Below are 26,138 nucleotides of genomic sequence, written 5' to 3' on the forward strand. Positions count from 1 at the left end.
GTGGATATTTTGATGAATAAAGGTGATTATTTGAAAATATTTATTTATTTATAATTTCCCCTAAAAAAACGACAGGACTTTTTGAATGACCTGGTATTTTCTGTTGCTTATTGACCAAACCCGACTATTTCTTTCATGTTTTTTTTAATGTTTTGAAACAGCCGCCATTTTGTATTCCCTTACCTATACTTAGCAGACTCATAAATTTTGACTAGTAATTATACGTAGCTTTCATAAAAGTAATAAACAAGTGGATTGAAATAACTGACTTCTTTCTCTGCTTGGGCTCTTGGCCTCGTGACACATTTATTCGGTTCTTATTTTCTGTGATCGATCTTGTAAATTTTTAACTTAGTTGTTTAAAAGTATTTTTTACCTCTCAGTTATTTAATAAAATAATGATTTTGATTTGTATTTTGTGTATTTCAGTTGTTAATCCATAATTTCTAAAACCTAGGAGCCCCCATTTCTTAAAATGGCCGGACCCCACTTGGTAAGTGATGGTCCTGTTTAGAACACTCCTTTAATTGCCTTTGTTTCTAGAGGATACAGCCTTTCTCGTGTTCAACTAGAACATAAGGTTTGGTACAAAATGTTTAGAAGTTTAATAATATTTATAGCTAAAATATTTTTTTTTTTTGTTTCAACTCAAAGATATCTGGATTCACACTGGGGCGTAGTAGCCAGGTTTTGAGATCCCTTAAGCTTCTTACTTAAAATTTAAATGTATGACTGAATTTCAACAACATTCTTCATTATATTAGAAACCATTATTTATTTGTATCGCACTTTTTATTTTAATGTTTTCCAAAAAAGAAATTAATTTTTTACTAACTGTTCCTAGAAAACAATAATTAAAAAAATTGACCTAGTTAATTTCATTTTATATTCACTCCTTACTTTTTAAAAATCAAAGTATATATATATATATTTATTTATATTTAGGAACTTTAATATTCAAGTTGAAATGATTCTAAACAAAATAGAGAAAGAAGTACGAATTTCTCGAACGGCTTAACGGATTTTCATTATAGATGTACAAAATTTTGGGAAATGACATTTACTAAAACTTCTATTATGTTTACATTTGCGATTAGATGAACGTTTTTACAGATAATTTCATTAATATGTAAAATCCCTATTAACTTCAACGTAAAATTGCCTTCAAGGGGCGTGGCCTAATCCCCAGCCCTTAGCGTTATGTTTGATTAGAAACAGGGTAGTGTTATGGCTGCTATGGCTCTGTCAGTACGACGTTTCTTATCCTAATTTAATTAATTGATGGTTTGGAGCCAGAGTGTGACAAGCCAAAACTTAGAAATCTATTAGAATCTAGTGCGCATTATTTCTTAGTTTCTCGACAATTAATTGTATTAGTTTGTCAAACCTAATTCCAAGATGTTCACCTGTAATATTATGAAATATATAAAACATATATTTATATATCAGGAGCGAATATATATTCATATATAAGCCACAAGTTTGTCATATCCTTGCATGAGCCATTGAGTAGATGAAAACATTTTTAAAATTAGATGAGTGTAATTGAAAAAAAAAACTTCGTCTCTAATCAAGCCTCTTGGTATTTGCCATCTGGTATTTACGCATCTGCTCAGGTCATATTACCCGTGATAAACTAAATTTAAAAATATCTGTATATTTCATCTATAATTAACATATCTAGGGAAATCTCTTCCAAAAAATTTATAGTAGTCAAGAACTTTTAGAAAAGGGATATCTACAAGATAAAATCATGGAAATTCAAAGCGGTTTTTCCAATGGATATAAATGATTCTAGAAGAAGCACATGAGATCTCGTAAGGGGAATTAAGTAGCGAGGTAGATACTTGAAGTATACTTAATAATAATAAGCTTAGCGAATCCTAAGATTCGGTGGCGATACCCAATCCTTGGAGTGGATAGTAGGCAAAAGGGACAGGGTTTCACAAATTGTCCCCTTATCGTCTAGTATCCCATTTTCTCATATTTGCGGGTTTAAACCTTTGTACTTCCACCAATGGTTGATAATTTTTTATTCACGAGCAGGATTGTGGTAATTTTAATTATTAAAAATAATATTACAAATCTTCAACGCTATGTTTTGTTTTCGAAGAACTTGAGGTATTTTTCATCCTTTTATGTAAACGGCCAAGTTTTGTTTTAGAACTCTAAGGAAGGTGATATTTAATTAACTTCTAACTTTCAGGTTACAGTTGGCGAGAAATAAGTAAATCTGCGACACAGAAATGACAATCATTCCTTGCTATTAACCAGACATCAAACCTTCCAGTATAAATTCCCTAACAATCGAAACTTTCAAGTTTCTAACCTTCCTTCTTCTTCTGTTCCTGACAAAAGGCCTCGAGACCTTCTAGTGTAGAAATATGATCAGAGTGCTACCAATTGGTAGTTTCTCAACATCCCTGTATCACTCCATTTTGATCTTACATCAAATTTACTTGATGTATTTTTATGTAAATAGCAATAAAAAAAAAAAAAAAGAAGCCATCAACCAATAATTTTATTTTCTTGTGACTTTTATATAGTCATTTTTATATATGACTAATTTACTATACACATTCTCCTAAAGGTGCTACTACAGGTTTGCCAAAGAGTGGCGTGTGGGTGGGTTGCTTGGATTGTTTGGTACAAGTTGGCCTGGATTTGCGGTCGACCCATTGGTCGGTTTTTGGACACAAAAGAGCTCTTGTGCTCAATACACACGTTGATTTTCAGTTTTATTTGTTTTAGAACTGCCAACTGATGAATATTTGTGCTTTCCTTGTTTTAATTAATTCGAGAATTTCACCAACCTTTAGATTCAATAATTAACTTTTGTTTAAGGTTGTATATTTTAAAATTATATCGATTCGGTGTAATTACATTGTTTCAAACCTTTTTAATCAACTTTAGCAGTTTACTTTTAACTTAACATAGCACAAAGATATATTTATAAAGACATTATATGTCTTGATAATTAAAGTTAAAAGTTTCTGATAAAAATTATAAAAGGAAGGTTGAATGTATATATTATGTAGTTTTACTTACACGAATCTATGTCATCTACGACCTACATTGCTCATATTTACGTTTCCTTTCATTTCGCTTATCTTTATTTTGTCCCTTTTCATAATGAAAATAGAGTACATTGAATGTAATAGCCGCATAAATTTAAAAGAACAAAACAAATGTGTGGATGCCGATGTTCGTTGCCTCCTTTGTTTGCCAAGCATTAGTACAAGTCTTGGGTTTGCGGCAAGCACAAAAGTGTATTTATTTCCTATATCTTTATCATCGGTTTCGTCGCCCTTTTTTAGAAATTCTAAATCTGTATTGTAATTAGAAAATATTACAAAATCTGTTCCTCAGATAGCCTAGCATTACATAACATTAAATGCACATTCATATCAAAAAGTTTATTTTCAACATTGCAAAATTCGTTTATTCCCCAATTACAGTTACTAATTTGATGCAGTTAAATTCAATTTAAGAGCAAAGGCTTTCAAATAATACTTCACTAAGGTTATCGCTTTTAGGGTCTCTGTTTCAACATGATATTACTTCTAATTTAACGAAATCTATTGACTTTTTTAAAATCATGTTTAGATACTAACAGCTCCAGATTGAATACTTAGACTGATAATTGAATATTTTATGAATGGCTAACAGGTTCACAGCTCAGATGGGCAGTCACTATTGTTTCATTCATGTTATGTTAATCTAGTAATTTTATTTTTCTATTATTTTTATTTGTGAAACATTTTTATCGAGGTTCTTCAACTTAAGAGAAAATAATTATACGGAAGTAAATTGATTTCGTGACGTGATGGATGAAACTATGTTGGGAGGAACGCTGGTCAATTCTGGCAGGAAAATTTGTATATCGTGATGGGAGAATAGAAGCTTACAGTAATCAACAGTCTCGTTAGTATCATTCCGATTGAGTGATCTTAAAGTTCCTACTATTATTTTACAAAATAATTCTAATTATTATTATTATATTATAACTATTACTATTAATCTTGAACTAATATTTTCTGTCTTAAGCTTGAAGAAAGAACGCTTATAGCTCCTCGTTGTAATGAGCTATAATTCAAAATCGTATCTTGACGCTAAAAGGAAGAAAATATAGAGCCAAAAATGGAATCATTACAAGTTTTTGAACATTTGAATTAAAATACCTTGAAAACTAAAAATCGGAGTTGTATGCTGTAAGGGAAGTGCGCAGAATTTCTTTCTTTTTGAAGAGCTATAATTCAACGTTTTATTCTGATGCTACACCGAGTTAGGGAGGCGAAAATTGGAAAAAAGTTGTACCAAAAACCACACTGTCCAAGTATATAATTATAGTAGTACGTTTTAACTTTTATTGTTGTTAAAGAAACACGTAAGGGATAGCCATTTTTGTTTGTCTAGCCTTGTTCCCTTCTAAAACACTCTTATATTATTAGAGTAAATTTAGTAAACTGTAATGCTCGAAAATGGAGCAACGTACTGAACATTGTTCTATTTCCATAATTAAATCTTGTGAAATTCCCTACAATGTGATATAAAATTTATCACTATCTGTTACCGTCAACAAAATATAAGGTGTAGTCCAGTAAAATAAGGTTTTTGATGGATTTTAATTTATTACGTAGTACCTACAATTTTTTTTCGGCCAAGACTCCCATTGAAGTCTTATACTGCCTAACCATGGTTTTCAGTTTGTAGGACCACCATTCAATTGAAAGGGTCAACGCCCCAGGCCGGATTCGAACCGGCACCGCCAATAGACGTCAAATTGGTAAGACTGTGTCTTAACCACTGAGTTACTGGCAACCCTTACACCAATAGTTTCAGTAATGTGTTTATGAAAGGTTTCTAGAACACCTGTTATTCCTGAACAACGCCTAAATTTTTCTTGTCGCAAAAGGGGTAGGGAGAGGAACCATTTTTTTAGTTTTTGGCTCGAAAACGGTACATTACACAGAAAATTAATATAGTTCCGATTTAAAAGCTTTTGAAATTACCTACGAAATGGTATAGTCCATTTTAACCCTATCTGTTACCGTCTCCAAGGTATAGGCTACCTAGATTAGAAAACTTTAGCGCCTCACGTTTTAGACCTTCCTCTAAGATGTGGCAATTGCCACAGACTGATGAGCAGTGGATGCCGGTTTTCCGCTGGCTCATATCTGGGATGCGGTGACAGGCAGGGGTCAAACTGAACATACTATTTAGAACCTTCAATTTTGGAAAGAATATTATTTACAAACTCAAAAAAGTGAGCTGGAAGTCCCTTTCTCCCAATGCGCACTAACTGAAATTTATTAGGGTTGTGGAGGGTGCATTCATGAATCGTTTGGACTCAAGTTATTAAGTGCAAAAAACAATAAAAAAAAAAAAAAATTTGACTGGACTACGCTTATATGTTAGAGATGATGACTGATAGAAATAAATTTGACATCCTGTGCTATTTCGCAAGCTTTTAAAATTATAAAATTTTCTGTGGGACGCAGTGGAATTTTATCGAAACATTTGCTACTACATGCATCAATGCAGCAAAAAACAAATTTGACAGGACTATTTTTATTATATTATTTATATCTTATTGATTTTTTCTTACCGCAGGTATTGAGGTCAGTTACAATTTTTGTAGTGTAATATACTAAAATATAAATAGTCTATAATTTTTGCTGACAGTTAACATATTTATTAAAATATTTGTACAGTTAAAACAAATTACTTATAGTGGTAAAAGAGAAATAATTTGACTGTGATTTTTAATGTATTTTTGACATATTAGATATAAATGTTTTGACCTGGGCAGAATAGCCTGTATGGAGTTTTTTTAAATGGTTAAATGATATGTCTCATAGTAAATTAAGATTGTCCCTGAAGATGGCCGAAACGTTGGACGTATAAATGAAATAAATGTTTTGAGACTATAATTTGGATAGTGTTTTTGAATTATTTAGTAAAAAATTACTGTTATCAATCAATAATTAGAGCTTCCAATAATGGGTCATTCAACATAATGTATAATTAAGAATTCATGGTTAATGAGATCAATGGCCATATACTATTATTATTATTTTTAATTAAATAAATAAGTTCATGCTTCTTTAAGTTTATTAATTTTGAAATATTCTATGCTAAATCCAAGACTTGGCAATAATGTGTAACCACAGAGTACCCAGATTATTTAATAGTTTAATTTTAACCTAATATTTAAAACATTTTGCTTGCTTTTAGCTTATTAAATTGTTTGGAGTGCGAATGTGACGTGTTAAAATTTTAAATTAAATTAGAATTTAGAACAAAATGCTTCTATATTTCTCAATGAACCTACCTATTAATAGTGTCAATTCACCCAAAATCATAATTCCAACATATGTACGAGAAATATTAAGGTAAAAAACCATTCCACTGAAAAATATGCACCTAGCTTTCTTTTAATATTATTGTTTTTGAAATACTAGATTGATTATTCAAGAACAAATTTTGCAATAACATTAAATATAGATAGCACAACACACAAAAGGAAACTAGTAAGGTTATATGTATACACAGTGTTACCAGAGGTACTGTTTAAATTACAAAAATAAATCTACTAATTATAATAACCATTAATAAATTTTTATATTTGTTTTACACAGCTTCTTTTTAATGGTTTCTGAACCACATGATGTATTACTCAAGTTGTTTACTTCAAAAACCTACCCAAAATTAGTTAAAATAATGATTTGAATATTAAGGTTTCACTAGTTGGTCTTTTGCAATAGTAGAACTGTTCCTAATGTTGAGTGTCATTTTTGAGTATGCATAGACCAAACATAGCATTCCACATAAACCTTTCAGTGGTTCAGTACTTGGAGTTTATTTTCTCTTTCACCAGATCACCACAATAAAGTGATCTGGCCAGTATCCATACTAGACTACCAATGAAGGGTTAGGAACCTTGTAATATAAATGTCTCAGGATTCCATAGTTGATCAATGACCAATATAACAAAACACAAGTTGTTATTGGAACACTTGAGAATCCACTCTTAACATACTTATTTGACAGCTAATAAATAGGTGAAGTGGGCCTCATTACTTGCACAAAATTTAAATCAAATAATAATAAGCGTGCCTAAAATATATAAATAAAATTTGTTGAATGAACCAGTAATTAGACTTATTGATTTATAATAACATTATTATTTATACAAAAAAAAATGATATGATAACCAAATGGAATAAGAGCATGAAGGGGAAAGGAAATATATTCTCTTCTTTGCTTCAATATACTAAAAAAATAATACATTTCGATAAAAATATCATATGTTCTAAATGAAACTATTAAGACTAAAGATAGAATATATATAATAAATCTTATTTTATATAAAAGCAGTCTTTAGAAGAAAAAAAACCGAAACTCTTTAATTTCATAATGATTATGATTTCAAGGGACCAAATAAAACATATCTGAATAGAAAGCTGAGAAAGCAAGAATGAAAGTAGTGCAGGAACAATTCTGTGAACAACACAATATGGAGGTATGAAATGCGGTTTTGACTTATGTTTCAAAAATGCTAATAAAAAAGTATTGGTAAAGTTTAAATTTAAACTGGCCTCAGATATTTTAAAGATAAAATATAAATTATAAAAATTATTCTCAGCACATCTTAACAAATCTGTTGAATATATTTAGAACATCAGATTTTTTTGTAGGGTCGGATTATTTACTTTAAATTCTTGATAATAAAAATAAATATCACAAAAAAAAAAGATAGTATTTCTATCCTGAGCAAGATATGACTATGAATAAAACACGATTATAATTAATCGATTTACTAAGTCAAAATTTATTGTATTAATTAAAAACAAAAGTTCTTTTAAATTAGAAATTTAAGAAACCTATTTATACATGAATGACAGAATGAAATTTCATCTATACTGCAGCTGGAATCTGTCACAGTGAAAAAAAGAATAAAAGTCCTTCATATTAAAAAAAAAAAAAGGAAGAAAAAAAACAGTAAAAATATTGATACTGAATTACACCAAGAATTGCCAAAAATTCACCAATTAACAAAATTAAAGTAAACGGGGTATGAAATGCTTACGTGCAGATTGCAAGGTTTTCAGTTAAACATTAAAATAAACATTCTACAACAAATAAACATTGAAAGATAATTGTAATAACTTGATAATTATCATGAACACATTGCAGGTAACTAATCAATGGGATATGACAAAATGCATAATTCATTTAAAAAAATGCCTTTCTACAAATAAATTAAATTTTTTTTCTAAATGCAAAAGAGGAACAGCGATTTTCATTAATCATAATAAATTTTATATAAAAAATAATTATGCTTACCTTCTTTACATCACAGGAGAGCTAATCTTAAAGCTGTATTATCACACAAGGAAATAAATACTTACCTTTTTTTCTTTTTTGTTTAACAGAATAAGGGCATCAATAGTTAATGTTAAGAAAAAAAAATGCAACACATTCATTAATCTTGGTATATAAAAATTCATTTCTTCATTAACAAATTAAAAAAAAAAATCATAACACTTCACACAACAGCTTTGTGAAATGGGATGAGATTTAACTTTTAACTTTAAAAAAATCTAACTGAATAAATTTTAAATCCAAGCAAGTAAATTAAATAATTCAATCAATAATAATATTTATATTTCATAAATCCATTATCAAAAATTAAGCGTGACTATTTATTTCAAGACCAGTAAAAAGAAACATGAAAATAAAAAAAATTAAAAAAGGTTTTCAAATAGAGTTATAATATAGTACTGGGGTTCTTAACCTTTCAACAATCCTTCCCTTTGATAGTAAAGGCATTCACTTCTCAGAATAAATTTCAAAATATTAGAAAAATAAATGAATCTTAAGTAACTATTTAAACAAATGATAACTAGAAGTCAAAATAACAAGGTTTCCAAATAGGATAGGGAACAATAATATTATATATTTTTTGTTGTATTTCTTTTTTTTACTTTATAATTCACAATGTAAAACTAAAATAATTAATAAATTATTTTGTTTTATTTTTATTGGAAAAGCAACTATCAGAAAATTAAAAATGCATTTCTTTTTTAGATATGTTTGTATTGCATTAAGGGTTCAATATGATGGTCATGATTTCCCATTAATTGTATAAATAATAAATATCTAATTAAATTTCTGAGTATTAAAGGAGTTTTTTAAAGAAAGAGTTATTGCGACAAATGACTTGGCTGGATGTTTCAAATGAAACTGAATTAAAATTATTAAAAAAAAAATCATATTTAAGTCGCACAAAATTAATTTTAAAATTTGATTTTATGTTTTCGTTGCAATGCAGTTGTCAGGGTTTTTATTCTATATTGAATTTAATACTACCTAATAACATTTGGAACATCCATGCCGACTACAAGGGTGTACCCAGGATCAAAACTAGGGGGGAGGGGAGGGGCATTGCTTTATTAGTTACTACAATTATTTTCTTGATAATATTTTTATTAAATTAATAATTATTTTCTTGACAAAAAAAAATTAGTTTTTATTAAACTAATAATTTTTTCACTTCTAGGGGTCAGCTGTCACTGTCCCCTTCCGCCCCCCTCTGGGTACGCCCATCGCTGACTGTATAAAACATTAGCTCATTAGTTGTCAAATTAAAAATTTACAAAATATATCGTATCCAACCAACTGGATGTATATTGCAGCTAAACTTTGATGGTGGCCCAAATTAAAAAATAAATGATTATATTTATTTTGTATTGAATACATTCAAAAGATAGCATTGTCGACTAGGGCAACTTTTTAACAAGTAGGATAACCTTGGAGGAGGGAGTGGAGCTTAGTAGAAACTCCTCCCAGTTTACCATACTATCAATCAAATACGTTTAAAACCAAATAAAACTTTTTTAAGCTGTGCAACCATCAAAGCAAACCAACAATATTATCACTGGCCACTTGAAATTGTATTATGGACTGAAGGTTAAGACCCCATGTTTTATAGAAATAAAATATGAAATATCCATTTCACTTATTTAATAAATTATATCAAGGAGTAATTGAGAAAAAGCATTTGTTTCTGAAAATCCCAATCGTTGGATAGGGTTATATCATGCGATTTCTCAAAACAACACTAAAATCCAGAGTCTTAAATGCATTAGTAATCACTTCATTAAGCGCATTGTCATGAAGAACACAATGTTCCACATCAGTACAGTTTCTGATTTTATTATTTAAATATTTAGATCAGAAACTGCACTTTTTTTCCTCTCTCATTAAAACAAATGAAATGAAGCCAAATCAGATGTTACAAATCAGCAAACACTTTTTATTATTCATAAGGCCTGCATACAAAATCCAAAAATTTATCTTACATAACATGTTTAAATTATGAAAATATTCATGGAATCGTTTTACATTATTCCTTACACAAATGAAATCCAAACAATTCATCCAAAATAGCACTAGCATTCTAATTCATTTATCATAAATAGGAAATAAACATAAGTTAAATTATAACAAACATTTTTAAACAATATTTACAAATTATAAATTATCTTATTTAATATTCTTTTTTTTATGTGTTTTCTTTTAAATTTAATTTATTTTCTACAATTGAAATAACTACACTACATTTGATAAGTATATTATGATATTTAAGAATGAAGAAAAAAGGTTCTTTCATAGAATTACTGAAGACTTTCCCCCCTAAATTTTAAGTAAGAATCACAATAGGTCGATGAAATATCACTATTGGTTATGGGTCGGCTACCAATACTTCAACAACAGATTATTAATTTATTTCATTTGTTCCATTAGGAATGTAGAAAATATCGACCAATTATTAATAAAACCGTAGGCCGTTAGATAAATCTAATCAGGTAATAGATACTAATGTAAGGATAAGAGCATGCATTATAGAACCAACGAGCACATGCCTCATGCATTTAATCTGCAACAGATTCCTTCCGCTGCAAATACTGATCATCCCCACCTACATCATAACAAGCTTAATAATACAAAACAAACAAAAAATAAAATAAAAAAATAAATATTGTTCAAAATTATTGTCGTATTTTATTTTCATTAGCCATTATTACAAGATTGAAAACTAAAAAAAAGGAAATTTAAAATTAGCTATCAAGTTAAATTGTTAAAAATAAACAGCAAACTAGAGAGTTTGAAAGATCAGTAAAAATAATGAGTAGCAAAAGCTAATTGCTAAAAAAATGAAAATATATACCTATTATCATTTACCAAAGGTTCTCTAATTGAATTTTATAAATATATATATTTTTATTTTTACTACAGTTATTAATGTATTTAAATAATAATAATAATACAACAAAGACAAAAAAGTTTTTACTTCAAATAAAATTTTATTAAACAAGATGTTGATTGTTAAAATGCAGATATTATAGCTCATTGATAATCAATATAAAATAAGCCATTGAATAAAATTATATTTGATTAAACCTTAATTATTAATGTAAATACTTTCATCTTATTTGCTTCCCTTATTCATCCACCAGTTTCAAAGAAAAAATAAATTAAAAGAAATAATGATATCTAATTTTTTATGAAATACTTTCATTTATGCTTGATTAATCTTTGCTAGAAAAACTAAGGAAGCCTATGATCAGCCAAAGAAAAAAGTCGGCAGCTGTATTGAATATTGAGTATTTTTAAAAATTTGGAATCAAGTAGTTAATAAAATAAAAACAATCATCTTGATTAGTTCTTTCTCTTTATGATACTGTTTCTAGACTAACAAAGCTCTTTTTTTCTATCAGACTTTTCCTACATTTTCAAAAAGTATGTTATAACACACATCCCAATTAAAATCATAAAGAAAAACAAATTAAATAAAATCGATAATAATTATGACTATATGGAGAACCAATGGTAAAATTAATAAATGAAAACAACTCAAATGTTAACATAATAGATAAATTATACCTTAGCTCCAATGCAGCCACATTCTCTGAGGTATACAATATGTAAGATATAAATTAATGTTCATTATATAAAGCATACTGTAATTCGTGCGTACTTTAAGTACTATAGATAAGTAATTAATTGCTTACCATAATTAAAACAATAAGTATAAATATAAAAGCAAAAATCAGATAATAAACAAGAGATTAATTCAAAAGGATGCAGGTTACATTGATAAAGCTGATAAAAATATTTCTATTGCCTGTATTTATAAATTAAATTCCATTAGCCATTATGGTTGTTACCAATAGCAATAATTTAAACCAAATGCTATAAATAAGATGCATTAAAAAAAAAAATGAAACATACGAAGCTGTTTAATTGTTCAAATCGAAGCAGTCTCAGAATATTACCATTAAGATTAATTAATCATGAACTAAATTTTTATGGAAGAATTTTTTTTTTATATATACTGGCAGTATTTTCACAATAAAGATATGATGGAGCAATCAAGCTTGGCCTGTACCTTCGAATGCACAAGTACATGAATACAAACTACTATCAATCAGGTTTCTGTACCTTTTTGATGATAGCATCAAGTGATAGGATACATAGACAAAAACAATGTAACATCAACTCAAAAGCTTATAGCTCAATAATGTAACATAAATGAAGTCGATTTATGATAAAAAATCATTTCACACTCATCAATTTATCAATGAAAATTTTTTTCTTAAAATATTCTAATGACTTAAGGACAGAACACTTATTAGAGCCGTAGTTAAACCCTCATTCCCTCCTTACAAACTATATACAAAATATATTCTATTAATTTATGATTATAAATATATAAATTCTTGACCATCAAATTTTGGTTTCAAAATCAATTTATTATGAAAAATAACATTAAATAATGAATTGGACTATTTACAGAAACTATTCTTCCCCCTTTTTATTTATTTTTTTTTTCTTTTTGAACATCCCATTTCGCCATCTTTTATACCCTGATGTTTAGTTGAGTTGTTCTCATCAGGTGATATGACATCAGTTAGTTTAGGCACACATAGTTAGTAATATAAGCTATTGCAAACATGAGGGGTGTCCTGTGAACCTCTTTGTCTTCACTCTAATGCTCTCCACCAATTGCATTACTTCTTTCTTAGCTATCAGGGTTAAAAACATGATAAAACAAAATTGGTTTCACAAGTCCACTAGCACATGACACGCATATCACCTTCAGCACTGACGCATATCACATTAGCCTGGCCGGCTATGCACAGTTCCTTTTATTAGCAGTATTACTTATGTATAAAAACCTGAGAAAGACGACAAAAGAGAGGGAACATTGAAAGGGAAAGGGACATGTGTGGGAAGCTTCCAGCCCTGAGAACTAAAGGGGGCCGAAGATGATGATGAGGAAGAAGGTAGACCACATGAGGACGATGCCATGACAAGTTCTCAAGTATCCCTTACCATCGGCGATCTTCCTTGCAACAAACTTCAATGTCTCGTCAAGAAGTACAACAGGGATTGAGAACTTCATCACCGTTAGCCACTCATCAACAGACAGTGGAGTGACTTGGAACACAGTCTACAAAAAAAATTCACAGTTAGTTGAGCAAGAAAGATGAAAAATAAACAATTAATATAAATGGGATATGTAGCAGTCAATAAGTATCTCAACAAATTATTCATTGATTGGAGATGATAAAAACAATATACTTAAATTATTAAAAAATGTATTGAGATGAATTAACATCAGAAAAAGTCAGCATAAAACTTTTGCCTATTTTTTAAATTTAATATACATGTGTTAAACTTCAAATATTTCTGAGTTCTAAAAATACACACTTCCAAACAAAATAAATAAAAGCATACCGAAAGAATGTCAACATAAAGGATGACAAAGTGAAGTGAGAAGGAAAGAGCCATGGAGCCAATGAGCCACATGTTGCACCAGGGTGGCATTGTCATCAGAGACTGGTTTTCAGACAAGCTAAGATAAATAAAGAAAATAAACATCAGTAAACAATAACATCATATTAGAAAAAATAAAAAATCATTCCTCACACCATGATCTTAAAAGTAATGATAAAAACAGTATTTTACTTAGAGATATGTTTTAAAGATTTGATCTAAATGATCAAAAGCTACTTCTAGGTTTGTGGAAGCTAAACCATACTTGAAATGATTATGAAATAGACATTAAGAACAAATAATTTGATAAACATTAAATACTAAATAAATTATAAGCAAGTAATCATGTGATGGTATTTAATTTTTAAATGACTGACCTGTTCATGGCATTCAACATCTCAATGGTGACAAGGACAGACAGAGCCATTGTCATGGGATGGGGATCATGGAAGATGTTGCAGTCGATGCCGGCAAATTCAGTGTTTCCAGGGAGGCATGACAGGTGATGAGTCTGAGGAACCAAGAAATATATCAATATTAGGCACAAGTTTCTATCCAAAGTTTCTGGAGGCATTTATTGTTATCTTACTAACCAGTTGATAGTATGTCATCTGTGGTCCCTCAGGCGAATACATAAACCACCAGGCAGCAGCTCCAACGGTAGCAGCACCAACATATCCTCCAACGGCAAGATAGCGGAAGAATAACCAGCCAGAAATCAAACCCTCATCAGCTTTCCTTGGTGGCTGAAAACATTGTCAAACTGTAGTTAAAAATAATTTTTTATCTTTGCTATTAATTTAGAAATGGTACAAATAAAAAATAGGTTTCCAAAGCCTAAAAAACTTCTTCATTAAGTACAACATACCCAGTACTTATTAAATATTTTATTAACTAAAATAGTCATCAGTAAATAAAAAATTAAATAAGTCATCAATTAAGAGCTCTACAACCCAACATCTTTAAGTCAGCCCAAAATTTTATAAATTATAACTCTAGTTGTTTTTAAAAATTGCTGAATTAGACATATTAAGTTAAAAACAATAACAAAAAGAAAAGGCACTTACCATCACAAAATATCCGGGATAAAAATATCAGAATAATTAATTAATTCTAGTTTATTGAAGTTAAAGTAGCAAAATTGTTTATTATAAAACAGATGATAGTTACCTTCTCCATGATGTCCAAGTCGGGTGGGTTGAAACCGAGGGCAGTAGCTGGAAGGCCGTCAGTAACCAGGTTGACCCACAAGAGTTGTACAGGAATCAGAGCTTCAGGTAGACCCAATGCAGCGGTAAGGAAGATACTAAACAATTTTCATCTTGATTAGTCAAAAGTTACTCAAGCGGATAGCTCTTTTTTCTTTATTAACAAAATAGCTATTAAGGTAAATATTTATATTATACTAACCTTACGACTTCTCCAATGTTAGATGAGATAAGGTAACGGATAAACTGTTTCATGTTGTTGTAAATGGCCCTGCCTTCTTCAACAGCTGCTACAATGGAGGAGAAGTTATCGTCAGCGAGTACCATCTCAGAAGCTGACTTAGCAACAGCTGTTCCTGAGCCCATAGCAATACCAATTTCAGCCTTCTTCAGGGCAGGAGCATCATTGACACCATCACCAGTCTAAAATGTAATTGAAAAATAATAACATTTCAGAGAATTGAATTCAAATATTATCACATAAGGCTTCATAGCAATAGCTCTTGTTGATATTTATGACTACTCACCATAGCTGAGATTTCATTCATACTCTGAAGGAATTCAACAATCTTGGATTTGTGAGCAGGTTCTACCCTAGAGAACAGCCTGGCCCTAGCACAAGCAGCTTTCTGTTCAGATACAGGAAGGTCATCAAATTCACGGCCAGAGTAGGATTTGCCAGTAGTGTCTTCATCTTCACCAAATACTCCAATACGTCGGCAGATGGCCTCAGCCGTGGCCTAAAATGAGATAATGAAAATTAATTCAAAATTTAGGGAAATACAAGAATAAATGTGACAAAATAGTACACACCTTGTTGTCACCAGTGATGACAATAACTCTGATACCAGCAGCGCGACAGCGAACAATAGAGTCGAAGACTTCCTTCCTTGGAGGGTCCAACATTCCAACAACACCAACAAATGTAAGACCTACTTCATAGGTGTAAAATTTGGTTGAGTCTCCAAGATCCATCTCGTCAGGCTTCATTGGGTTGTCAGCAGTGGCAAGGGCAAGGCAACGCAGGGTGTCACGACCAGTACCATACTGCCTAGTGAGTTCGAGGATGCGGTTCTTAAGAGTAGCATTAAGAGGAACCTAGATTTAAAAATTATCGAAATTAATAATCAAAATATTAACTTTTTTTTTTAATGAAAAATAAATAAAACAAACATGAAAAAGTGAATCACGTACTTTGGTGGAACCAATTCTGGCATGGGTACACCTTTCAAGAACACCTTCAGGAGCACCTTTGACAAACAGTTTAGGACCAGTACCAAGCTTGGATGGCTTAAGTGGTGTGCAATAAGAAGACATAGATTTCCTGTCTCTGGAGAACTCAAGGGTGAATTCTTTCTTCCATTTGGTTTCCAAATCCTGTTTGACAGCAATGGCAGCAGTTCTCCTATCAAGGCCAGTCTTAGGAACTGAGAAGGGGTTGATTTTCTCAGCGAGGACAATCAGGGCAGTTTCAGTGGCCTCTCCTACCTATTCACAAACAATCCATAAATAATTCCATAAAGGGAACATTTAAGAAAAAACTAACAATGCAAAATTTGATAAAAATTTACCTTTTCAAAAGCTTGCTTGAATTCGTTGAAGTCAATTGAAGAGTCATTGCACATGATGCAGATGGTGCCAAGTTCATGGAGTGTTTCAAATTCAGATCCCTTTACTTTAGAACCCTTAAGGAAGACTTCACCAATAGGTTCGTATGTTGATCCAGTGATTTCAAATTCACTGAAGGAGCTGTCAGATCCTTCAATCTTCTCAAAAACAAACATCCTAAGAAATAAATTTAAATAATATAGCTTTTCATAAATATATTGTGTCAGCATGAAAAAACAAAGCAGAAAATTTGTTCAGTAATAAGACAGTAGATAGGGATTAGAACTTGAAATTCATTCAAACACAGGTGAAATTATTCCTTTATTTTAGGTTAAATATAAATATTTTACGTTTTCCTACCTCTGCCTCATTGAGTGCTATAGGATAGATAAAGAAATGAGAGTATTTAGAGAAAATGGGCTATTTCTAAAGTTTTCTTTTAAAATAAAATAAATATTTTAGAGTATTTAATTCTATTCAGTGAGTATTAATACATGAAAAGTAAATGCATAAGGGTATACAGGTGATTTCATAGACTTGTATTTTTTTTTAATTAATCAAAGCTGTAAAAATAATGGAAAATTCAGAAGAGGTAACTAGACATTCATTTTATGCAGAATTTAATGGTCTAATATTTTTTGAATTAGACATATTTTGAAAAAAAAACTGAAACATCCATTTTTTGATTATTTTTTAAAACTGATCACCAGCACTTGCAGTGGCAATGGGGGAAAACTTAGAGAACTCATATTTAACCTAAAATAAAGGAATTAAAGTTTTCACCTTTATTTGAATTATTTTTGATCATGGAAGTTTTTTAATCCCTTTCTAATAGTAATAGCTTAAAATTAAATGAAGAAAAGAAAATTAATACTATATAAGATTTAAACTTAATTAACTAAGATATTCACCTGCTGACAGACATCTGGTTGGTAGTAAGCGTACCAGTTTTGTCAGAGCAGATTACAGAGGTACAACCTAAGGTTTCTACAGATGGCAAAGACCTAACAATGGCATTCTTCTTGGCCATACGGCGTGTGCCGAGGGCAAGGCAAGTGGTGATGACGGCGGGCAGACCTTCAGGAATAGCAGCGACAGCTAAGGCAACAGCAATCTTGAAGTAGTATACAGCACCCTGAATACAAAAATAAGTATTTTAATGGAAAAAATATATACTTCTAACCTCTAATAAAATTTGATGATCAGTTATTTTTATGTTTATATATATTTTTTTGTATCAAGTCCTCTTTGAGAACTTATACAGCCTCAGAGTAGAAATGCCAAGATTCATTTCTTGGGGCTGCCATGAAATAAATTATGACGGACCCAGGTGGGAATCGAACCCACAACCTTCGGAATCAAGCATACTGTAGGATTCATGCCCTAACCCACTCAGTTATCAGGTTCTCTTAATGTTATATTGCCTAATTAGTTAACACTTGAGAATTTAGTACATGAATGTTATTATTATTTAAGATTTATGGTGTTCCAAGAACTTCAACTGAAAACCCTTGTAAAATGTGGTTTATAAGGAAAAGTTATTTATCTTCATTGTTTTTTCTTACTATCTCTAAATCTTTCATTAAAAAAAAGATTATTTTTTTTTTTTTTATAGAAAAATACTATGGATTTGGGTACTAATTAAAAGGGCTGATCCGATCTAACCTTCAATATGTTTGGACTAATTGCTACTTAAAATTTTTATAAAAATTAATTTTAAATACTTGCCTTGATCCAAGATCCACCATGAGCAGGATCGTTAAAGTGTCCAATGTTGATGGCCCAGACAGCAACACAGATGACGGAAATGACCTTGGAAAGTTGTTCACCAAATTCATCCAACTTCTGCTGCAGAGGGGTCTTAATCTCTTCAGTCTCAGACATTTCAGTTCTGATCTTACCAATGGCAGTGTTGAGGCCAGTTCCCATAACCACACCTCGAGCCTTGCCAGCAGCAACATTGGTACCAGAGAATAAGATGTTCTTTTTGTCCTAATACAGTAAAATAAAAAAAATTAATCAAAAACAAATGATTGAGACCATTAAAATTAAATAAATAAACAAATATATAAAAGAACATAAGCTTGTGTTTAGCTTAATAGGAGCAGGCTCCTTGGGCAGATGTTTAACAATGAACAGTGGAGAGAGAAAATATTTTCTAAAAAGGTTTGTTCTGACTTTTCAACAACTGGAGAAAAGGATTATTTAGAGTACTAAAAGCACACTATTTTATTAAACAATAAATATAATATATGAGTCTTTCTGTCTTTTTTATTTTTAAGTTTATCTGTTATTCATAGTTGTAATCTTCTAATCTTCATAGAAGGATATAAAACACACATTTTAATAAGTAGCTAATAAAAAGAAAAGTACCTGGTTGACGGCTCTGGGGTCTGGAACAGGGTCTGTGTGCTTGATGACTGAAACAGACTCACCAGTCAGGATGGACTGATCTATCCTGAGTGTGGTAGAGAAGATCTTGGTCAGCCTGATATCAGCAGGAATCTTGTCACCGACTGTTGGAAGCAAATACACAAGTAGATTTATAATCATTCATGATTTAAATAAGTTATTAAACCTATGAGAGAATAGGTAACATAAAAATAATGTTAATACAGTAAGCACTGAGAGGAGTTCATGTGCCTCTTTTCCCATGTTCACATTTCCCCTCAAGAAATCATATTTGAGTAAACTAAATATGTGGCATAAACTTGAGTGGATAAGTTTGTTTTATGTTTATTTAAATAATTAATATAGTACACTATATTTTAAAGTAGTGGAATAAAACAGTGACTGCATGTAATGTTCTCTTCACATGATTTATTCAGTTATATAAATTATAGAAATATTTAGGGTTAAAAATTTGATGTTACTTAAACAGATGATGATTGCATTATAATGGAAAGTAAAAATTGTAAAAGTATTCTTTCACAGTGAAGAAACCATATAACTGCTTATAAAAAGTTAGAAAATAAATTAGTACAAAAAATAGTTATAAAATAATGAGTGTTTAGAATATGTCTTGAACATTTATGAGAAAATACATTGAATAATTGACTTGCAATAGTTTACCTGAAACTTCAACGATGTCACCAGGAACGATTTCCTTGGCCCTAATTTTTTGTACACCAGCTTTGTCAGCACGAACAACCTTGCCCATCTCAGGTTCATACTCCTTGAGGGCTTCAATGGCTGATTCGGCATTCCTCTCCTGAAACAGAAAAAAACACCATTGAACGTCTGGAAGAAAATCAATAAAATAATCCAACACTGCAGAAATTTTTTTTAGTAATTGGCCAAATTATAGATAATGGATTTATTTTAATTATGTTATTAGTAAACAATAGGTATGTATATAATACAAAATTCATTACTCCTAAGAAATCAAAATGAATTAAAGATTCTTTGTAAATTGAGAAATAATTTAAATGAATAAATAAAATTATTTGTAATCAGAAAATTAACAAATTACATAATCAGAATAAAAACCCTTATTCAGGGCTTAGATCTCAACTATCAAAATTCAAGAAACGATACTAAAGTATTTTAAGCACAAGTTTTATTAACGAAATAAAATGCATTAAAGATAAAATTTAATACTTTTTTTTTTTAAGCTATAATAAAAATTATATGATATCATGTATTATAACTTGAATTGGTATTTAAAAGGATGCACATATAAAATAGTTTTCAAACTATAACTCTGAATTTGATATTTGCAAATTATGATAATAATTAGAACTCCTATATATAACTATTAATAATTTTAAATTATAAAATGAAATTGAACTGGACTTACCTGCCATACACCAACGACGGCATTGGCAATGAGAATAAGTAAAATTACAAAAGGTTCTACGAAAGCTGTTATTGATGTACCTTCTTCATCGTGTTCTTCAAATAAAGCTAGAACCTGTAAAAGAAAGTTAATACAGTTATTAATAAGTTAGTTATATAAGTTAATAACTTAGTACATAATTATTCACTTTAAAATATGATAGAGTATTATATTTAAATCTATAACTAAATTAGTAAACAAATTCAATATGTTTTCCATGGTGAAGTTAACCACTCTTATGTTTTAGACAAGATGTAGAAAATATAATTTATGGTATCTATTATTACTTAATATATTGTAACCATTTGCATAGAAAGCACTAGATTGATTTGTTCTTTTCAGGGTAATCATTCATGAGATAAGATCTTTGGATCAAATAATTATTTTTAAAGTAGCCAGGTGAGTACAGTAATTATTTTTATTTAAATTCATTTAATGAGAGGATGGCTGGGATATGGTGAGAAATCCAACCACCATTTCCTCAATTTCATATTTCTATTATATTCCAATTTATTATTTACACTGTTGTTCCATAAAAATATTTATAAATGATAGATAATATTATGTAGTGATTGTGCAGATATTATGCAGAGTTGTAAAAAATAATCCTTATATATAATAAATTAATTTAATAATTATTTTATTAATGTTTTTATGTTCATTATCATTGATAGTCAGGAAATTAGTTGATATTTTTTTTTTTTTATATAAGTTGAAATTTTGGCCCAAACATGTCAGCAATCTTCTGGATAAATACATTTGTCATGGTCTTCTATGAACCTAAGAACTTAACAGTGTCTTGGCAAATATACTTACCCAGGAGATGGCCACATATTTATGGATGAAAACATCTATTTCAATTATAAAAAATTATGAATGATACTTTGACAATCTATAATCTAGACAAATTTATAACATCCATCATAAAAATTTATGCTAGTAATGTTTTTTACAATTAATATAAATAATCTTAACTCTGAAAAAGATTGATTAAGTGTGAATATGATATTAAACATTTTAATAGATAAATTAAACAAAAAGAGGATGAACAGTTCAATTTATATACAAATCTTTCAAATAAAAAATACACATAATACTTAAATATTTTTTTTTTTAAAATAAACATATATTTTTGATAACTTGCCAAATAACTAAGAAATTAAGAGCCAGCATTTAATTTACCCATGAATGATGTGTAATTAATTTAAATGACTATATCCGTCCTCCTTTAATGTTAGACAAGATAAATAACTTAGCAGACATGTGATATTTTATTTACTAGGGACTCTATATATATTACAGAGAGAGAGCTATTTGGGTTAAAAAATTCACAGAGCTGTTATTATGGTGGAGAAAAAAAAGAAAAGACAAATCAAGAAAACTCAGGAAATTGATGTCAATATGGGCCACTAACGAGTATTACTCTCTTTCTAACAAAACTAATGTTGGCAAAATCAAATAAAACCTTTTATCTACACCATTCGTTGGCAGAACACTCTGACCAAATCATCAAGTCTACATGTACAATCACAAACAATTACACAGCAAGGAATACAAATAAACACAAATCACTATAGCAGAAAGTACTTTCATACTTTAAGAATACAACTTAAAGCGGTTTAACATCATAAGAAATAACAAGGAGACAACTATAATACTATGAATGACAGCAAATAATATGACAAATAAAGTTCTAAATTAATACAAAACACGTAACTCAAGCCAGGTAAGTGGCATGAAAGCGAAACTATTTCACTTAAATTTATTATGTATATATATATTATATGTGTTGCTTATTGTCATATAGAATCTATGACATAATGTCATAATTCATAAACAGAAATATAGTTATAAGCATTAATATAAAATATAGTATACTCTTTCTAATAAGACATCTCCATTAATCTGACACACATGCTTGAATATATTATGGTCATCTGAGTAGAGAGGAATATACTTTAAAAAATTTGTAATGCTCAGAGATATCAACGACACTACTAACAATAAAAACAAAACTAATAATAATAAATAATTGTTTCAAATCTTAAATTTGCTCGTTGAGATTTATGTTTTTTATTTAAAGTTATCATTTATGTATCAATTTCTATTCTTCATATTATATTATGAATGTACTTATGGTAAGTATGAATAGATATTTTCATTTTCTGTTCAAGTTCTGATATGTTACAATGCAGTGTATATTTTCCTATTACTCCTCTATTATCTGCACATCATATAAAATCGATTAGTAGCCTAATCTCATAATAGTTTGATGAGAGAGTCAATTATAAATTTAATTAGGTTATAATAATAAGATAGTAATACTCACAAAAGAAATAATAGCGGCTAATAACAGGATTTTAACTAGAAGATCATCGAATTGTTCCAGTACTAACTGCCATATTGATTTTCCTGAAAAAAAAAAAAGGAATTAATTTAAAATAATCATTATCCAATTCATAGATTATTTATATTGGAAGATGCAACTAAATTAAATAATTAGTAATAATTTTTAAAAAATAACATAGAAAAAGCGATCGAGAATTTTTTCAGATTAGTTTTAAGTAAAATTTTAATTTTTTTTTTCTCCCAAAAATGGGAAAAGAAATTTGTGATCTATGGGATTTGACATATCTGATATCACCCCCGAATTCTTCGTTTTTGTAATAACCGAAAAGGAACCGTTAAACAGAACACTCCCGCACGTCCAATCCGATTCTATCATAGCAGATACCCACAATTGACATGACAGCTATTTTACTTGCTATCAGATAACGGAGGCGATGACATTGATGGGCCTTTTGTATTACGGCATGAAGGGGATGAAAAAAAAAATATTTTGCGGGAAAAGTTACAGAATTTTAGTTCCTTGATAAGGGAGTTCTCTCAATTAGGTTACGCAAACAGGTGGAAGCTGGCATCTAATTGGGTGTACAAACCCTACAGAAGATAATTATTAAAAATAACAAATCCAGACTGTGGATAATATAAAACAAAATCAACTTATTTATTATTTGAATTAACTATTAATATTATGTTGGATATTTATTACAGCATAGATATTAAAAATAAGATGGTTCGGGTGGCGCTCAAGAAAAGAATTTCAAATTACTTTACTATTTATGGTAAGTCAACGTTTCGATCTTGCAGGGCTTTATGGTTGGACGTACAGATGAGAACTGACTAACATTTCCAAAACTTAACCTAATAATTAGTTGGTGTTGGTGCAGTGATTCTTGGTTTACCTATTTTTAATAATCCCATGGGTCAATTTCAACCTAAAGAGAGAGATGTGATTTTCAAAATGTCTAAATCACTTTTGAAGAATTCTAGAGGTTCCTAAGGTCTTAAAAACCATGGAAGTCAGCAAAAAACAAAAAAAAAAATATTGAAAATGAAGAAATTTTGATTGAAATTCTGCCCTTTCTTTTATGTTACTGTTTTGTTTAAGAAAACAGCCCATATACTGAACTTAAGCACGTTTGATACAAGTGGGGCCGCTGGAGGAGTCGAAATGTAGTATAAAATAATAATATGTACATACACATACATAAATATATTCCTGGTATTTAAACATAAATACAGATATTCTCAAAACCTTTAAAAAGTGCTATAGTGATATGAAATGCTCAAATACTCCCTCATCCCTCTTCGATACAGCGCAACATTACATTATAATAATCTAAAAAATAGTAAATAAATTAAAGTGTGATCTTAATCTGTTCGAGACAACATTCCAAATTTCATAATTAAAATACAAAAATAAGATAACTGAATGTTATCAAAATACAATCAAACGAGAATATCTAATCCCGTACCGAATTCGATATCTTTGCCAGAGGCCGATTTACTACACAAAAATTACTATCTCACATAAACAAGAAGATATAAATTTATTTCTTGCCAGCATGTGAAGAAATAAATAGTAAAGAGGACGTCGGGGTGTGAACTGTTTTGAAGGAGGTTCACCAGAGGTCATCACAGTCTAGAGTGACCCAGTCTCAATATAAACCATGCCATTTCCAAAGCATAGATTTGTTGCTTTGCGGGATCGGTCCTTTTTTCACAATTAAATTAGTTTCTGTTTAATTAGGAATCCTGGAGCCAAGGAATATTTAATAATTTATAAACGTTAAATAAATAAATGATGAGTGAGACAAGCGAGTTTGAAGTGAAAATTCTTAGATTCTAGCATTTGTTGAGAATTTTTTTATTTCAGACTAAAGAAATGGAACTTGATTGAGGAAAACTTTAAATTAAATGAAACAGCTCTTTTATTAATTCATACTCGATATTTTCTAAATAATCCGAGAATCCTAAGAAGAAAAAATATACATTGAAAAAACATATATAATTACTAAGTATCTTAACCTTTATCTCAAATCAGAAACCAACTTCCGAAGTTTTCCTCAGGCTCCTGAATGATTATTTTTGCTTCCTTTCTTTTTCACAATTTCGTGAATTTATTAAGGAAAGAAAAATAATCCAAGAAATTATTTAAATATTGATATTTGCTTCAGATGAGAATATCGTAACTGGATATAACGAAATATTGATAGTTTTACAAAACATCTTGGATATAACCGTTGTTCAAAAAAACAGTACTTCTTCACAAAGTATTGAGCCCCTGACCTTCCATGGGTTGTAGCAGGCTCACATTAAGAAATTACCTATGCAATCCCATGAAAATACTTATCTTCAACCCCTCTCCCCCCCCCCGATTTTAGGGCAAATAGGATGAGCTGTTCATTCAGATAAAATTGATATGGGTTGTGAGAAAGCAAAAAATGACCCAGAATCGAAGATATTACACTAAATTTGCGTATAAGACATCAAGGAACAAATTTGGTTTTATGTCAATATATCCACAGTAACACTTGTGTTCGGACATCATCGATCGAATCGTTACTGCGATTTTAATAAAATTTTCAAGGGTTGTGCGGTCTGGCATCTAGTTGGTCCCATAAAGAATTTATGGTATTATTGGATATTAAATTCCATACACTACTTTCGCTTACACATGTATAAACTCGGCTTATATTTATAAAACGGCACATCCGATATTAATCAAATTTAGAAAAACCTTAAGGACTGATTGGGGAGCGCGGGTAGCCCCGGGGTAAGGCGCGTTGCTACTAACTCCAAGGACCCTAGTTCGAATCCGGCTGAGCAGAAAATTGTTTACACTGTAGCCGTGAGTCAAATCCTGTGGGTTCTTGGAGCCCTCCTGGGATCCACCCAGCCTTTTAATTAGGTACTTAATTAATTTCCCTTAAATAGGTAAAATCTGGCGGTCGAGCACGATTCTGACCAAATCACCACCTTGCACAACCATTGGTCTAGTAACAGTAATTCCTAACAAAGTACTGACCTTGACCCTTCATTAGCTGTAGCGGTACAGATTTTAACTTTTTTTTTTAGGGACAAGTGTTATGGACTAGTGAATATTTCTTCAAAAATCTCCATAAAATAATTTCGCTTAACCAAGGGCAAATGTAATTTTCTTGACACAAGAAATTTATTAAGAAATTAAAAATAATATAATTTATTCCTTAAATCTGAAATAGGTATTTATGTACCTATTTTCGAATTACAAGGTTGAGAGAAAAATACATAAGAAAATGACAAAGGTTTTT

At 30.1% G+C, this 26,138-nt stretch overlaps 1 protein-coding gene across 5 annotated transcripts in view; it reads right to left on the bottom strand.

The window, feature by feature from the left end:
- SERCA (ATPase sarcoplasmic/endoplasmic reticulum Ca2+ transporting SERCA) overlaps window positions 1-26,138 on the bottom strand; it is a 94,193-nt gene that overhangs the window by 4,043 nt on the left and 64,012 nt on the right. For 3 of the 5 annotated variants that reach the window (XM_014427747.2, XM_014427749.2, XM_014427748.3), the window contains exons 4-19: window positions 22,832-22,914; window positions 20,464-20,577; window positions 19,737-19,875; window positions 19,038-19,180; window positions 18,393-18,656; window positions 17,576-17,799; window positions 16,628-16,841; window positions 16,251-16,544; window positions 15,870-16,154; window positions 15,584-15,796; window positions 15,259-15,479; window positions 15,019-15,154; window positions 14,442-14,594; window positions 14,226-14,359; window positions 13,810-13,927; window positions 12,786-13,522 (exon numbers count right to left, since the gene is read on the bottom strand). In XM_014427747.2, coding sequence (XP_014283233.1) covers window positions 13,322-13,522; window positions 13,810-13,927; window positions 14,226-14,359; window positions 14,442-14,594; window positions 15,019-15,154; window positions 15,259-15,479; window positions 15,584-15,796; window positions 15,870-16,154; window positions 16,251-16,544; window positions 16,628-16,841; window positions 17,576-17,799; window positions 18,393-18,656; window positions 19,038-19,180; window positions 19,737-19,875; window positions 20,464-20,577; window positions 22,832-22,914 — 2,936 coding nt within the window. In that variant the 3' untranslated portion in view covers window positions 12,786-13,321. Of the gene's footprint in view, window positions 1-10,300; window positions 10,988-12,785; window positions 13,523-13,809; window positions 13,928-14,225; window positions 14,360-14,441; window positions 14,595-15,018; window positions 15,155-15,258; window positions 15,480-15,583; window positions 15,797-15,869; window positions 16,155-16,250; window positions 16,545-16,627; window positions 16,842-17,575; window positions 17,800-18,392; window positions 18,657-19,037; window positions 19,181-19,736; window positions 19,876-20,463; window positions 20,578-22,831; window positions 22,915-26,138 lie in introns of those variants that run through there. The other 2 variants (XM_014427750.2, XM_014427751.3) reach the window with 2 other exon arrangements.

This window comes from Halyomorpha halys, unplaced genomic scaffold (assembly GCF_000696795.3).
Source record: "Halyomorpha halys isolate HHAL.00 unplaced genomic scaffold, Hhal_1.1 Scaffold669.1, whole genome shotgun sequence".
NCBI lineage: Eukaryota > Metazoa > Arthropoda > Insecta > Hemiptera > Pentatomidae > Halyomorpha > Halyomorpha halys.